This window comes from Procambarus clarkii, chromosome 15 (assembly GCF_040958095.1).
Source record: "Procambarus clarkii isolate CNS0578487 chromosome 15, FALCON_Pclarkii_2.0, whole genome shotgun sequence".
NCBI lineage: Eukaryota > Metazoa > Arthropoda > Malacostraca > Decapoda > Cambaridae > Procambarus > Procambarus clarkii.
The window spans coordinates 1759832-1777686 of NC_091164.1; the positions used below are offsets into that span (position 1 = coordinate 1759832).

Genomic DNA, 17855 nt, shown 5'->3' on the forward strand with positions numbered 1-17855 from the left:
CGAAAACCGTTCTGCCTGTTAGGCAAATCGTACCTTGTATACTAGGACAAGTAGTACGTTTCTTGCTATTAGGTACGACATATACAAGGAAATAATCACAATAACGTGATGGCAGTGAAAAAAATCGCTGGAGCAGAGCACGAATTGAACCAGCGCCTTGGTGTGGGTATGGGGTGCATAATAAAGAAAGTGAATTGACTTGGTGAATGCCACACGCGCGGCATACCCCTGAACCACGACATACTAAAAGCAATACATCCCCCTGACAGTACTGTGGCACTATTACTAAGGCATTGATTCAATCCCCGCTCTGCTCCAGCGATTTTCTCGTTGATATATCACTCGATTGTGATTTCCTTGTGTATTTGATGGGGACGATATTGTGGAGAACTCCATACTTACTCCACAGTGCATACAGGCTATTCGTAAAAAAAAAATACAACTGATTGTGGCAAATGGTGGGACCTATATATCTGACTTGTATTTGTCCTTGGAGGTAATAGTAGCGTCCTAGGTTGAATCGTTTTTTAGCATGTCGTGGCTCAGGGATATGGCATGTGTCTGGAATTCACCCAGATTGTGAATTCTGTGAAATCGGTGTGAAGACTGTGAAATCGCTGTGCTCTAGCGATTTTCTAAATAATAGTAATAATAATAATAATACAGAAATCATATTAACGTGATATATATCAATGAATATATGTAAGGTTAGTGTGATTTTTGTGTGTTTCTTAAGTTGAGGCGTAAGGTACGGGACCACTTTGTCCTTCCACCCGAGTGCTTTAGGCTCAAACGTAAAAACTTGGACGGGCTTAAATAGGGGCCTCCAAACTTCCTGTGATTTCAATAGAAATCTGGTTGATTGGTACAAGGTACGGTGGTCCAATGGTAGAGTGTGCGACTGGCAATTCCTCGTTCGTAGGTTCGCGCAACTACACAGTATTAGTGGATTTTCTCAATAATGATGAATTGTGAATCATTTGGAAATAGTGTGATTAGGTCGTGCTGTTGCTGTCTTTTGAGGTAAACACAGGAGTTGCTTAGGAAATTCTTGAGGTTATCTTGGAATGATTTCGGGGCTTTTTAAGTGTCCCCGCGGCCCAGGTCCTCGACCAGGACCTCCACCCCCAGGAAGCAACCCGTGACAGCTGACTAACACCCAGGTACCTATTTTACTGCTAGGTAACAGGGGCATAGAGTGAAAGAAACTCTGCCCATTGTTTCTCGCCGGCGCCTGGGATCGAACCCAGGACCACAGGATCACAAGTCCAGCATGCTGTCCGCTCGGCCGACCGGCTCCGTATCAAAGTCTGATAAAAAACCAAAGGAAGTAGGTGGTGTGTAGGACAGATATGAACTGTACACACGCCTGATGCACACCCCGCAAAATATTGCATAAGCCATCACCTACTACCAGTTTTTTTAATACTTCCAGCTGTTGCCACACTACTTTGTTTTCTCTTCTGAAGACAGGTGGAGCGTATTCTTAAATAAAGTTACTGCAAGTCTTGTGGCCATTTATTCAGCCAAATTAACGCTGGGAAAAGCTACAGCTTTGTCTACAGATGAAGAGAAATTTGTGTAGAAACACGTGGTTTCCTCGTGATCACTAAACTATTGTCCTCTCCTTCCCCCCCCCCTCCCCCTCCCCATTTTTCCTTCCCAGATCACGTGATCAGTCTGAAAAGCAAGAGGGGGGGGAGGTCCAGTAACCCTTGCTCGACACACACACATATAGAGGCAAAAATAATAACAATAATTGGACTACATTTAATAAGTATAATAATAATAATAAATATAATATCAATGAATATTATAATTATAATAATTATGGTAATAACACTAACAATAATGCACAAAGAAATCACATTAACATGTATCAATTTTGGAGTACCCGGTGTGCAGGTTCGAATCCTCATCATAGCTTCTACTGATTTTCTCAATAACAATAATGATAATGATTTTCTCAATAATAATACTGTAATAATAATAATGGTAATAACAACAACAATAATAATAGTAAGCTAGGCCGCTTCATCCCAGTGCTCTGGCATCACCTGCTCCTGCAAGTCTACAAGTAACATTGCCAAACAAAATCCTGAAACACTTCTCGACGCGAACGTTAGTGAAGTTCTAGTGATGGCTCTCTATGCCTTCTTTCAAGCTCTCATTGATAAACTGTGCCACTAATCTGGAAAAAAGACCTCTCACGAAAAGAATGAGTGAAAACTAAATTTTGTTTTGATACCATACACATTAAAGTGACAATGTCATGTGAGTATATCACTTTCGTCATTAACCGACAGATGCATCCTTTGCTAATAAGATTATGCTTGGCTGACTCATGTTGTGTCGCAGACGCACCAATTTTACAGCACTAGGAAAATGGTGTAAAAAAAGCAGCATTACAAAATTTTGTAGTCGTCGCATCATCAAAACAGCTGCCCTTTTCAGAGAAAGATGAATATCGGTAATGCGCCTCATTTTAAAATAAATTAAATTTTGTACTACATATACCCTTTACGTACACAATAATACTTTTTCAAATATATCCTTGAATTGACATGGTGAAATTTCTTTATATCTTAAAAACTGTAATATTTTAACTAAAGCGATTTGAAGCCGATGAAAATATTTTTAATAAATTTTTGTGGTTGATGAAGTAGCCAAATACACTACACAGGCAGTGCTCATTACACGGACGGTACCCACCCACTTCGACAATACTCATCATTGCAACAGTTACGCTTATACAATAAGCAATCCATACAATCTCCTTTTGTTTATTTTACTCTTCGGTAGGTATAACTTTACTCTTCCTTTCTTCTTCCATGGCTGTATAAAAAGATTATCATGACTAATAACAAACAGGCTGTAAAACCCAACAAGTGAGTGCATGCGTTCAGCTGGAGGTGCGAAGCTTCCGCCGTCCAAGACCAAACCTGCCTACTAATGTTACCCGTCGACCCCCAGCCACCAGCCGCACGCCTCAGCCCACCTCTTCACCACAACAAAGCGTGCTGGGTTTTATCATTTCACCTTTATGTATCAAATAGAGGAATGTATATTTACAAGTAGTTTTATCATTTCACCTTTATGTATCAAATAGGGAGTTATTGCTGGAATATTTGACATTGCTTCGTTTATAATAGTAATGTCATTATAATTATTGTTGTTTTTGTATTATTATTATTATTTATTATAAGACGATAATGATAATCACGGTGATAATACAATAATGATAATATAAATAATGATAAAATGATGCAAGTTTTCGTTAAACATGCATATCATGTACGAATATCATATACTCCTTTATGAGAAAATATGTAATAATTTACCCTGCAGTCATATAATCGCATTGAAGGTCACTTAGATTGTGTGTATGAATAGTGTCTCAGGGAGGCATCCAGGGTTTTCTGTATTTTTAGTTGTATTTTAAAAGCATAGCAACAGATTGTCACAGCTCTATATTTATTTGTTAATTTGTTTGTTTGATTTTACGGGAATTAGTGGTATTAGAGTTCAATAATTGTTATGATACAACCTTGGCTGCATCTGGAAGTCTCCTTTTGTAGCTAGTCCGTATAGCCAGGTAAGCATAGTATCTTAGGGAGTGTCCATTTACTTCTCATATTCATGGCTGATCACATCAAACATGACCGGCACCTTTGTTTCTTGTGTTGCTGAGCTCTATCTTCCAGAGCCATAGTCGCAGACTACGTAATACATTCGTCGCCCTTGGTGTGTTTTATGGTGGATGACCTGCAAGTACCAAGTATCTTGTACCAAGCAACTGATTCAAATATAAAAGATGAGAATTATGAGTACTGTGTATGCTGGTTGGGATATGTCTATTTATATGTTTTATCTGGGTCTAGTTTGTCTATATTTTCGTTGCCATAGATTCATACATGACCGAGTTGACAATGACTGTTTACACTTGGCTGGCTCGCTTGATCTACAACCTGGTGTGAGGATTAGGCTAGGGGTAACTTCGCTTGATCCTACACCCTGGCGTGTGATTTAGCCTGGGGTAACCTCGCCTGCCCCACACCCTGGCATGTGATCTGGGCAGGGTGTAGCCTCGTATATTCCCCAGCTGCTGACGTATGATCTAGGCTGGATGTAGCCTCGTATGTAGCCCACAACCGGCGTGTGATCTGGTCTGGATGTAACCTTGTATGCCCCACATTCTGGCGTATGATCTGGGATGGATGTAGTCTCGTATGTGCCCCACACCTGGCCGTGATATCTGGGCTGAGGGTAGCCTCGTATGTGCCCCACACCTGTGCGTGTAATCTGGGCTGAGGGTAGTCTCGTATGAGCCCCACACCTGGGCTGAGGGTAGCCTCGTATGTGCCCCACACCTGTGCGTGTAATCTGGGCTGAGGGTAGTCTCGTATGAGCCCCACACCTGGGCTGAGGGTAGCCTCGTATGTGCCCCACACCTGGGTGTATCATCTGGGCTGAGGGTAGCCTAGAATGTGTCACACCCTGGCTTGCGAATTAAGCTGGATGTAGCCTCGTATGGCCCACACCGGCGTGTGACCTGGGGTTACTTTGCTTGCCCAACAACTGGCGTGAAATGGCAGACCATCAGAAAAGGAGCAACTGGAAACCTTGGGTATACTGTATACTGCAGCTGTTGTATACAAATGTTGAGACTACTACCAGTGGAGTGTCATTATTTACTAGTCTGCTCTATGGTGAATAGGTCGTGTGAGGAAGTAATACCCAACCCTTCTCGCTATGTATATATCCAACCTCTGATTGAAGTTTCTTTAAAATTAAAAAAAAATTGGCTCCATTTATGCTGACCTGTTAACTGTGCGATAACCATGCTCTGGTCCATTTCTGGAGACCCTATCCACGCATTTTATGTATGTATTTAATGAGGATAAAATAAAACATTTTCTGATTAGGTTACATACCTTAAGTTAAAGTGTAACGGAAATGTAGTATTAGAAAAAACCCGTAACAGACAAAGATCGCATGATACAGAAACACTTGCACCGTTACCTCGTGGGTGACGCACTAAACAGTCAGTGCTCGCAACACAAGAAAATTTACGTACGTCAATAACAACTTTTATAACCATTTGGCCTAAGCTAAAGTAACCATGTAGATTAAATAAACATGGTTACCTGGAAAGGGAGACATGTAAATAAAAAATTTACAGCATATTTATCATTATATAAATTCGAATTAGTGATTTTACACTTACATGAAAAGTTCTCAGTGAGATGAGTACTTCTCAGTACTCACCTATTTGTTGTACTCACCTAGTTGTGTTAGTAGGCCTACTAGTAGGTAAGCCTACTAACCCATTAGTACACTGAGATGTAGGCCTACACCTTAAAATTTATATACCCTTTATAAATGTTGTTTTCTTAAAAACCTTACTTCATAATTTATTTTTTTACAATATTAATTTTCTTATATAACCTGTAAGGATTCCTTCTTAGTTGAGGCTGCATTACAAACTGAACCATAGAGCATACATTTTTAAATTAGTGTTCTTTACACTTTGCAATGAGTATATTTTAATCCCTAAATGTTATGAGTACGCTATAATTAATGGCCATAACGAAGGAAGAATAAGTTAAAATATAATTTGTTTCTGTTTTGTATTCAAAATCGATAGTAGAGAAGTCCCGTTTTCTGTGGAGAAGATAAATGTAGGAATGGCGAGAAAGCGCATGCGGGAGTTTGAAGTTTGTCTGCAATACCACATATTATATCAAGCTTAATATATCTAAAACTTTAACTAAATTTAAATGACCTGAAATGCCGTTACAATATACAACGTAGCAGCTAAAGCCACATAAAGCTGCGATTAATACTGCTGGAGGTGTATGTGAATGCGTGATGGTTAGAGTTGCCGGGTGTCTGCACTTATATATCCCAGGCGGGCTTGGCTGGCCGCCCCACTCTCCCTACACCTGCCGGTACACGCTCACACTACTACTACATCTCCAGCCTTTGGTCTGCACGCTTACGTCTCCAGCGCTCTGCCCTCAAAATAGATCTGTTGTTCACTGTTCACATTAATGGTTTACCATGGTGGTTTCGACCATATCTGAAAATGTGCACATCTCTGTTCGTGTGAACGAGATATATTATTCAGACTACTCTGATACTCGAGTTCGGTGAGACATTGCTCTGCGTTTGTGTATAAAACAGTGATATAGCCCAGTTCTGAGGGACATAGTGGCCTCTTGAAAACGAGCGTCTCCAAAGGCAAGTACAGGCATATAGTCAAATGCCCAGTGGAGCAACAGAGAAGAAAGAGCGTGTGCTACTTGTCAAGACTGAAACTATGGCTCGTCTTGATGCTGTTACCATGGTAAGCGATATTTGTTTTATTTTTGGACGTGAGGGAAGTGTTAAAAACAGTCGCCGGACTTGATCTGCAGAGGTAGTCAGTTGCTGGAATTATTTTACTGCTCACCCATAAACTTGTGTACTAAATTGGTTTGGTAACTAAGATTATAGGCAAGGGGGGATATAAACATTTATATCCTTCAGATTGTTAGTAAACATGATTATACACCATGCAGGGACACTAGTGTGTTATCATAATAATTAGACATTGTATGGAACGTGTAGGTTATTAACTTTTGCATTATATTTAGTCTCAAGTTTGTGCCGGATTGAGTTTGGGTTTCCTCGGTGTTTTAAGGATGTAGAGAAGTGCAGTAAGGTAGCGTGCCAGAAAGCTAATTATAGCTAACATTTCTACCGATTTTATTGGTGTCCAACACGAGAGATTGTCCATTTCGTATTATCCTGCCTTGTATAGCGACTTGTGAGCCTCTTGTTGAATCACTTGTGATAAAAAAGGTTATTGATTTGTGTAGGCGATTAAATATGTATACATACATGTATATATATGTACATGTATGTATATATATGTACATGTATGTATATATATGTACATGTATATATATGTACATGTATATATATGTACATGTATATATATGTACATGTATATATAACATTAATAATTGTGTAACTAGCGTCAAAAATTATTTGCTTAGTTAAACGAACTAGAGGGTTCAGTTCCTGAGCCGACTATGTGCCTCTGTCATCCTTTACACCACCGCCCACGGGATGGGTATGGGGTGCATAATAAAGAAATTTAATTGTATCATCCTGTTAAAAAGGTCTATACCAGCGCCAACTTGTGCTATATTCTTGTTTGAAAAAGCGATTTCCTTCGCCCCCATTGAAAATGGCATAGGTTCTTTTGTTTGTATAATTTTGACTAGTGTTTTCCTCTAGTACTGAAACTTGACTAATTTTCGCCTTGAATATATCTACTCAGCCCCCTGGCCTAGCAATTGGTAAGCATGTTTAATCTAGGCGGAAATAGTTCTCGTGTATCATACAAAACTCGCCAAGCAAGATCCAAATACAAAACAAAATTACCATGGCAAGATCAACTACTGTCATCATGCTCCATACACAACATGGTTACAAAGTTACGTAACCATGCCAGCGGCTCTGGCAACGCGTGCTCCAGGCATGGGGAGCGTGGGTGATTGGAGTAACAACCAGTTCAATCCCCTCCCCAGCTTCCCTTCTGCACCCCAGGAGCTGTATATGCCATTTGGTTCCTAAAGTTGAAGGCTCGGTGCTCGTTGCATACCATCTTAATCAAATTGTATAATTTCTTTTAAACAGTTACAGTGCGTAACACGCTAAGCATTTTAAGGAAACAAATTGTATTGTTTCCGTAGGTATTCATTAGTGTTTATATAAAACTTTGATTTTTGTACTCTGGGCTAATCAAATCACCCTTGCAAGTATGAAATAAGAAAATGAAGGATTTCTCTATGTATGCTCACTTGACTAGACACTGGGCGTAATACTACAATAATTTTGTACTACAGAAAGTTTCTCTACATAGTAATCAAGGTTACATATTTACTGGCTTAATAATCTGCATATATTGCAATAACACCATATGTATTTATTAAATAGTAAACTCCCCTCTTGTAGCCTCAAGGCTGAATCAGGTAGCCAGCCACCGTAAACCAGTTCAAAGCGGGTGATGCAGTGCACTCTCGCTGCCACTTATCACATGTTGGCTCGTCAGAGGTATTATTCTTTTAATACCTCGGACTCTAATTTTTCATTTATGGGCTATAAATAGTCTTAAAGGTTAGATATGTGGGCATGTCGAGGAAGAGATTAACTCTGTTACTGGCTGTAAGTCTTGACGCGCTCCATTCCTTAAATAAAGCAGTCTAAGGTATTCTATGAATTAGAATGTAGAATAACTGTATATGGGTTGGTCAGTGGGGAAATGAAGATAAAAGGTTGGAGAAAGTTAATTTGGGTAATAGGGTGCAAGATTGTTAATCATTAAATCAGTGGTATGGGGAGGGGGGGGTCTAGAACATAATCATCTTTAGTAGTAATGCTATTAGTTTCATAACGCTTTGAGTGTGCATTACATTCTGGGAAGGTCCGTAGTAGAGTAAGTGGGGACTAGATAAGCTTCCCGCCTCTTGAGAATTAAATGACGCAACAAATCCATATTTTGCATGCAAGATAAAACGTGGATTTTAGGTTTAATAAGCATTATCAGGTTACCTTATATTCATACATTACAACAGTATTAATATTGCATTTAAGTAAATAAGAAGATATTGGGAATAAAATGTATACGTAAAATATATTTACTGCTATATGGCAACCCTGCAATAAAAAATAACGCGCCACCGTTGGGGATTGGCTAACTCGGTGGGCCGGTCTTCGGCGCAGTTTCTGATTGGTCTACCGCCTCACGTCAAGGGTACCCTTGACGCTAAAGATCATAGTACTATAGAAGATAGTGTTTGGTACATTTTTATTTTATTTATACAATAGTTTTTACATTCTTCATCATAATAGGTTGTAGCACACTAGGTATTGTTAATATAAATATATATGCTTGCCTGGCAGGAAATAAATGTGTAATGTTAACTTTCGTTTATTTAGAAGTTCTAACTCTTATCCTTGTCACTTCAGTTATTAGTGATGTAATAAGTTTGTCAAGGAACCGTTATTAAAGGTACATGCTATAGCCGTTTGGCATGACATTAAATAATGTCTTCGTGGTAGGTGTTCAGTGGGCATCTTAGCTTATACATTCGGAAAATATTTAATCCTTTATACAATGTATTATAATTAATGTGTATAAAATTTGTAAGCTTCGAAAGTTCAAATGGCTCGGATCTTTTTATATTAATGTCACAGTTCTAGAAAACAACTATTACCATTAATATGGTAATGTAATATATTTGGCATTGTGAGAGATTAATTACAATGTTCCTCTCATCCTTATCAGTTTTGTGTTCAATAAGGGCATAGTCATGCTTCCCTCTCACCCCATACTAAGTGTAAAGAGGAGCTACAACTAGGGGTGCTGTGACCTTGAAGCTATACAATGTTTTCTTCACTTGGCTTTCTTTATCATATTTAAAGAGTTTAATCATTTTAGTGCATTAAGACATTACAAGTTTTCAGTAAATTTGGATAGTCTTATATTTTAACTTTATTAAAATGTATTGTGTGTAAATCACGAAAATCAACACGTGATGAAAAATGTGAGTGTTAGACCACTAAGGAAGAATTGAAACAGGAATTTCCTTACGTACCTTCGTATTTAATAATCGCCCTTCTGAAGATGTATTATTAAATTAAATACGAAAGTACTTGAGGAAATTCCCGTTTCAGTTCTTCCTTCATGGTCTGACACTCAAAAATGTATATATAAAATATAGTAATGTCCTGTATGTATACAGGACAATCTAGTTTATGGTTAAATGTCTTGAGTTTGAAATACACTTACTACATTGTCCAAACATACATTGTATCCAAATAACTATTCATGGCTGTTGTCCATGTAAAAAAAAAAAGTTTCTTTAATAATGGTAACGAAAGATCGATATATTTTATAACTAAAGTGTTATAACCGTCTGTGGCCGCCAGCTTTGATTGTGTGGCAGGAATGTAACGAAGCATTGAAATGTGAATTAAATGCATAATGGACGAGATGTGCGAATAAGATGCATATTGCATTATCTGTATCATATTTACGTGCTTGGTTAATAAAGAATTATTTGGTTAACAGTCGCCGTTGGTGAAGTCTTTCGTGGCTGGGTCTTTCTCGGGGACCTGTTCTACCATCCTGTTCCAGCCACTCGATCTGGTGAAGACTCGCCTCCAGACTACCATCGCCATACCGTGAGTATTTTATGGTTTTGCTATTATTTGTAAGTTAGATAAGCTATAAAAAATAGTAAATACGGTAGACATTGCATATATAATTTATAAACCGGCGTTGCATAGTGGGCGATTGGGAAAAGCAATTTATAGCTTATCTACTCCTTCCTGGTAACAAATGACCCCAAAATTTAGACAATTATGATGTAAAGTATTAGGCCTTTACGTGTAACCAGGTTAATTTTGCAATATCGTGATGTGCCAAAGCGCATTAAACTTGGACAGGCGCTCTCTAGACCTTAATTTGCACCACTACGCCTCCACTGTGACCCGCTAAAATGTCCTGTGCCACCATAGCCAATCATGCCACACATTGTCTTACGGGTGAGGACGATAACTATTATTGTGTAAGATTGTTACCGTTTGTTTAGCAACAACAATATTTTTTTCAAGGTAGTAAGTTTGGAGATTACACCTCCAAAGTATAAAATAATTATATTCCCCTCAATTTGGTTTGAGCTTGCCAAAGACCGTCTTCCCTAAGCTTCCTGAGACAAAGGTCAAAGCAGAATTGAAGGGAATAATATGAATTTTATAGTTTTTTGACAAGTTATCAGAAAATAATACTAGCGCACTAACAACAAAAATTGTTAGTGTAATTAGTCTGAACAAAGTAAAGTTTGAAAATGCTGGGTCTTACAATGAAGTTCGTTTACAAAGGTCTGATCATTCGCTGAAGTTTCCTTAATGAATTGCATAAAATTTACAAATACAGTATTAGTACAAAGCCTAGTACTTTTTGTATCATTGCTTCTCTCTCCAGGCAGTATTTTTGGTACAGGGTCGATGGCCTGATACTTTTATTGCTCGGCAATGATTGAAGAATCTAGTTTAAATTTTATGTATAAAATGTTATGTCTGATTGCAGTATTCATGACAAGGCTCAAATTGTATGTATTAGTTGCATGTTTTCATTGATATTGGACTAAATGAAGGTGTACCTGTTTGGAGGTCACTGGGGAGGCCTGCTAGTTGGTTGCTATGCGAGCGCGTTGTCAAGTACTGTACTGTATATATTTTCAGAGTTCTGATGTATAGTAGTTGCTTGATTTTGGAACTTCACTGAAGCTTTATTCTTAACATTAATTACTTATAATGTTATACTAAGATAGTAATGTTGAATCCGCAGATTATTAGTTAAATTTGACTTGCGCATAAAGGTAACTCATTACACTTTAATATTAAAGATAGTGTTTTTAAGGGTAATATTACTAGCATAATTGGGAAGAGGGGAATTATCATGGAAAAGTGCCAAGCCACTACGACTATATACATGACTAATGTTTTCGTTTTGGCCAAAGATCTTAAAAAAAAAATGGTATAAATGTTAAGAATGTGTGTTCTAGTTGTTAGGTTAAAAGGACCAATATTTCCAGGGGCCTGGTGGGAGGGTTGGCTTGCTAGACACACTGTCGCCACCCCCTGGGCGTGCACGCCCGCTCACTATCGTACATCAGCCACCTTATTAAAGATACGCTCGCCTCAAATAAGATTCGAAATACTTATTGTACAGTACTTTAATTCAAACTCCAATATATCTCGACGGCCTATATATGGGTTAACTATTAACTTTCAAAATAGTTAAAAAAACTGCCCGACAAGACTATTTTGTACTAACAAGAAGCATAAGTAGTGGCGTCATATATGACAATGATCTATTATGATATGTTGGCAGAACATGGTAATAGTTGAAAATGTCCCCTCCATATAATCTTGCATATATGTAGGTTTGAGGACATTTAGATTAACATGGATATTAATAGGGGATGTGTTCCGTGAAATTAGAGAAAGTTGTGTATCCAAAAGTTAAAAAAAAAAATTGTCTTAATAAAGGGTAAAATTCTCGTAATAAGACAGGAAATACACAAGAGAAAACCTGGAGATGAGGCAGTTGTCGCGTCCATTGGATAAGGTAACCAATCGTACACCTAGAAGGAAGGGCAAGATTGACCTTATAACCGGCAATGTCAGTTTGGCATAATGCGCAACTGGCTGTGTAGAGGGGGGGGGAGATTGTATGGAAAGGGATTGTTGGGAGGAGATTGTATGGCAGGGGATTGTTGGGGGGGAAGATTGTATGGCAGGGGATTGTTGGGGCGAAGATTGAATGGGAGGGAATTGTTGGGGGAAGATTGTATGGCAGGGAATTGTTGGGGGAAGATTGTATGGGAGGGAATTGTTGGGGGAAGATTGTATGGGAGGGAATTGTTGGGGGAAGATTGTATCGGAGGGAATTGTTGGAGAAGATTGTATGGGAGGGAATTGTTGGGGGAAGATTGTATGGGAGGGAATTGTTGGGGGAAGATTGTATGGGAGGGAATTGTTGGGGGAAGATTGTATGGGAGGGGATTGTTGGGGGAGGGAGATTGTATGGGAGGGAATTGTTGGGGGGGGAGATATTGTATGGGAGGGGATTGTTGGGGGGATATATTGTATGGAAGGATTGTGGGGGGGGAGGCAGGGATGTATGGGAGGAATTGTGCGTGTTTGTCCATATTAACTTCGGCCTCGCTCGCTTTTAAACAAAAAATTATATTTTCTTTTTGTTTCTTGCAATTTCCCTGCTTGGCATCTCTGTTTCATTTTCGTCCTAATATTGTGGCAAAATTGTAATTAATTTTGTCAATAAAGATGTTAATAATAATAAGGTCATGAATTGATGTTGGGCAGAGCGGGAGTGGCGGCGGCGGCGGCGGCTACGGGGGAGCCCGTTGTGTGGTGGCTGGCTGCCTGGCTGACCTCGCACAGGGTCCCTCTCCAACCCTCGCTCCAGCCTCGCGCCACATAACCCTAATAATGCAGTTATAAGCGTCAGATATAGTTTAGTTTGATTTACAGTAAATAACCGGCTGGTATATTATCGAATGATGGTATTGGCTCATTATTTGTTGCTGTACATAAGTATTAAACAGGCAGGTTGTAGTTGACGTCGGTGGATGTTGGCTACGCCTGGAGATAGGTTTCGTCAAACGCCTCGACCAGTCGGTGCTACCTATCTCCACTCTACCCGTATTTGATAGGATGGAATGCGAGTTGACTTGAAGGTGGTGGGGATCTCTCTCTCTTTGTTGCTAAGAGCGTACTAGTAGTTACGTAATTGTGTAACGATACACAATTGGTTCACTGTTAGTCGTATGCATTGATATTTCTAAACGGTTGAATTTTTGCTTAACTAAATTATCGAATACAAGTATGTATGAACCAATATTTATGTAACTGGATGTAATTGTTTTAAGATTTATCGTTATATTATTACATTAAAGAAACTAGTTTTATACGTGCATATAATTACAAATGAGAAAATAAAATTGTATAAATTGTACTGCAGATGTTCTATATTAAAAGGAAAACCATTTTTATTTATGACGTTAAACCATACTGGCTTAATGCTTATTTGATAATTGGTCATTTATTTAATATGTCCAATATCCCCATCCACTGAGCATGTAGGAGCAGAGGAACGTAATGAGATCAGGAGGGGGGGGGGGACGGGGGTACAGATAGCCTAAGCTAATCTAGCCCTTTGAGATGTATTTTCTTGTCTCACTAAACATACTTGAACTTGAATGAGATCAGGAACTGAACCTCACAATTTCAGAAACAAAATATTATAGGAATAAAATCGGTTTCAAAACTCTGCATACTTAAGCAGGTTGGTTTAATTTAATTAAGCTGAGGTTTTGGATATAACCAGTTAATTATCGCGTATACAGTATGGTTACATTAGACTGATGGGCTATGCACATAGGAAATCCTCTAACCCAGTAATGGGAATAACTCTCACTTAATCATGGAATTTGGTTCCGGAGCCGATTATGCCTCAAACATTTAAGGTCACCCTGAAGTTTTAGTTTAGTTAATTTATTATGCACCCCATACCCATCTTGTGGGCGGTAGTTTAAATGGTTACAGAGGCACATAATGGGCTCGGGGACTGAACCCCACAATTCATTTAGCTAAGCCTGAAGTTTAGATTTTTTTCTCATTAAATTGCCTTATGCGTTCGCTGGCTAGCACACAGGCACAGAGCCGTCCTCCTTCCCCCGCACCATCCGCCAGACTGACCTCGCACAGGGTCCCGCTGCTACCCTCGCTCCAGCCTCCCGCCAGCCTCCCGCCACCGCGGCTCTCACTATTATAATTATGTAGTACTGTGTATGTGCGCACTTTTAAAAATAGGAATACAGCTTCTTGCCAAGTTGTGACTTTCTTGTATGGTAGACATTTTGCCAATGATTTATTTGCAAAGAAATTCATGTTATGTAGCTTTCATTTACTTTTGCGGTTGGTATTTTTTTTAATTAACAAGCTTAGATATACACAGCAATGTGCTGCTACCCTATTCTTTATGAAGATTTGTGTAGATCAAAAACTAGTTATAAGTTCATCTAATATTCCTATCTCGCAGGATAGTCATACATGGAATAAGGAGAGAAAATACCCGCCTCGGTGCAAAAAAAAAAAAAAAAAATAATCTGAGTTTCATGTGATTTCTAACGACCATATGAGTCTAGGGTTCACAATAAACAAATTAGGGAGCATTTTCCGGTTTACTTTTAATGTTTTTAGATTTGTGTCTAACATTGTACGCGAATATTTGATTAATTTTGTTTGGGAACTATGGTGTATACACCTCCCCAGGATGCAACCCCACAACAGATGACAAACTCCTGGATACCTATTTACTGCTAGTTTAACAGAGGCATAAGTTGATAGAAACGTGGTAAACCATTTCTGTTCTGCCACAGAGATTCGAATCATGATAATAGATATTGTAGAATGAACCCAACAGTACTGCTGGAACTTCAAGACCCTATACAGTACTACTATATATACTGTACAGAATATATATATTTTTAACTTTACAACTAATATTACTAGTAATTTATCTGGCGTCATTGGAAAGATAGAAATATTTTAACTTTCATAATTAAACTTTAAAAAAAAATACAGTATATGGATTGCATTTAGAACATAAGTTTGCACAAGTAAAATTAAACTTGTCACTGTATTTGCATTGTTTAAATATTTCACTAATGATAACAATTAACAGATTATTAGGATAATTTTTAAAGTTTAAAGTTTTAACATTATTAGGACAATTTTTAGATTTGAATTTTCCTTCAAAAAGTACTGCCACAAAAATCCTTTCTAGTTGAGATGGGAATATTAAATAAACTTGTGGCCAGATTTTGATTGACTCTAGTCTTTCATACAGAAAAGGGTAGCAACACATTGTTGTGTATACCTAAGCTTAATTTTTGGTATATATATATATATTTTTTTTTAATAATTTTTATTCAATTACATTTATATATTGGCAACTCTCCAGTATTGTTAGTAATTTAAATTTAGATGCTTTAGGGAGCAGCAATTCTCATAAATCTTGAAAGATATTTCCAGCTGAATTTATAAACTTCAGTGCTAGTCTGGATTTTACTTCAGTAGGTGGGTTGACTTCATTTAATACTTAAGTGTGTAGGCGATTCCACGGGTATACAGTTACACTGCTTGTTTTGTTCTACATTATGGCTTGAGATTAATTCTTTTACTCATTGTGAGTTTTGTTGGCCTTATCAAAGAAGTGGTCTGTATTGAACACAAAGGAGAACTACGGGCTCACCATAGCCAGTGCTGCTTGGAACTCTTTGTCCCAAGTAGCGAATCTTAAACAACAACAATAGCTTAATTTGTTCAGCATTATGTAGGTCTTCATCAGCCCAGTCATTGGGTTTGCCGTGTTGTTGGTCCAGAGGCCCTTGACCTTTCCTGGTACTGTATGAGTCAACTTAATCCTGGGATAAACTTTTGACCCTTTACATTTTAACTTTTTTTCACAGTGGATACTTTTTTTTTTTTTTTTTTTTTTTTTTTTTAAAGGTCTTGTATGCTTTGACACATTAGTTCTAATAAGGTGCATCAGAGATGTGTACTGTACAGCCAAATAACCATTTTTTCTCGATATTGGAGGTTTGATTAATACCAGAGTTTTGGTGACTACTGCTCTTGCTCACTAGGCAACTTTCAGTGGCTGGTGGCTCCCAGGGTGCTATTCTATGTCAGTCTGCTCCATGATAGTTGATATGGTAGTGTATTAATGCCTCATAAATAGGCCATTATATAATATTACTCTGGATTGCTTTTAAGACAAGAAACCCAACTTCAGACTGCAGTGCTAGTGCATGTTGACAACAATTTGACATTGGTCATGTACTCTAGTGTGCAGTAGTAATTTTTATTTTTGTATTTATATATATACACAGTATACAAGAAGGTATATTAGGTTGTAAGAGTACATGCCATTGGTGTTCTGAGCATTGCATTCTTGCAAAGCCATTGGTATCTAGTTGGTAATTGTTGTAGTGTCGTTTTTACATTAATAGGGCATCTTGACTTCTTGACGCTTGAAGTGGAATCGGTGTAAACTGAGTATTTCTGAGAATAAAAATGTTTTATTAGTCGCCAAGGCAAGCTTAAAAAATACAACATAAATACATTGGTGACATCTGCTAGGTATATAATTGTTAAACTGACCAATGATATGCCTTGATCAACAAATCACCAATATGCACCCTATGTTTTCCCGTGAGGGCGACAATATTTTAATACTGTGTAATAATTTGAAGGATAATACCTTAAAAAGTCCATACAAAAGAGTGATTAATTTATATTGTACAAGTTGAAAATTTCTGATTCTACTTTAAATTTCTTTTTCAGATCTGGTGGTTCAGTTGGCATGTTAGCCACAGTTGGTAAAGTGGTTCGCAATGAGCGCCTGTTTGGATTGTGGAAGGGCATGACTCCTGTAAGTGTTCCAAGATATCCCTTAAAACAGATAAATATTTGTCTGCAGAGTAGCCTTTGCATTTAAAATTGTATTAAAAATTACATTATTGTAACTGAATTTGTGACATGAATCATATTAAATACAGTATTACTTGGAGCCCAACCACTTGGACTGGACAATGTATCGACAGTCTTGCTTCTTGCAGGTCGGCGTTCAATCCTCGACAGTCAAAGAGGTTGGGCACCATTCCTTAACATTATCTATCCTAAATCCTTATCCTCATATCCCTCCCAAGTACTATACAGTACTGTCATCATAATGGCCTAGTGCTTTTTTCTGATAATGACCTTATCTTGGTGGGTTATGAACCTAATGTTTACAAATAATTTCAGAGCATCTTCCGTTGTGTGCCAGGTGTAGGCCTGTATTTTTCATCACTGCATTGGCTGAAGACCACCTACTGCGAGGGTCAACCAGGGCCTTTGGAGGCAATCATGCTTGGGGCAATGGCTCGTACCATTACTGGGGTCACTATGATCCCAATCACGGTCATAAAGACCAGATATGAGGTAGGAACAACATTGATATTACTAAGTTGTTTTTTGAGCTCTTTGGTCAAGCTTAGCCATTATGTAATGAATGCTTGGTTATCAGATAAAGCTGTAGTAGTCTATCAGTGAATGATAAGTAATTTTCCTTATATTACATAAAATATCATGGCCCTGGTTTCCTACTTGGTGATGGAGCTTCTTAATATTCTTGGATATTAAAAAAAATCCCCGTTTTTACA

General features: G+C 38.2%; 1 protein-coding gene across 2 annotated transcripts in view; it reads left to right on the forward strand.

Annotated features, from left to right (window-relative positions):
- The window catches only part of LOC123759039 (mitochondrial glycine transporter), a 29064-nt gene that overhangs the window by 9352 nt on the left and 1857 nt on the right, over nt 1–17855 (forward strand). The window contains exons 1-4 of one of the 2 annotated variants that reach the window (XM_045743787.2): nt 5928–6349; nt 10127–10239; nt 16996–17083; nt 17458–17634. In XM_045743787.2, the coding sequence (XP_045599743.1) occupies nt 6266–6349; nt 10127–10239; nt 16996–17083; nt 17458–17634 (462 nt within the window). In that variant the 5' untranslated portion in view covers nt 5928–6265. Of the gene's footprint in view, nt 1–5927; nt 6350–10126; nt 10240–16995; nt 17084–17457; nt 17635–17855 lie in introns of those variants that run through there. The other variant, XM_045743788.2, reaches the window with a different exon arrangement.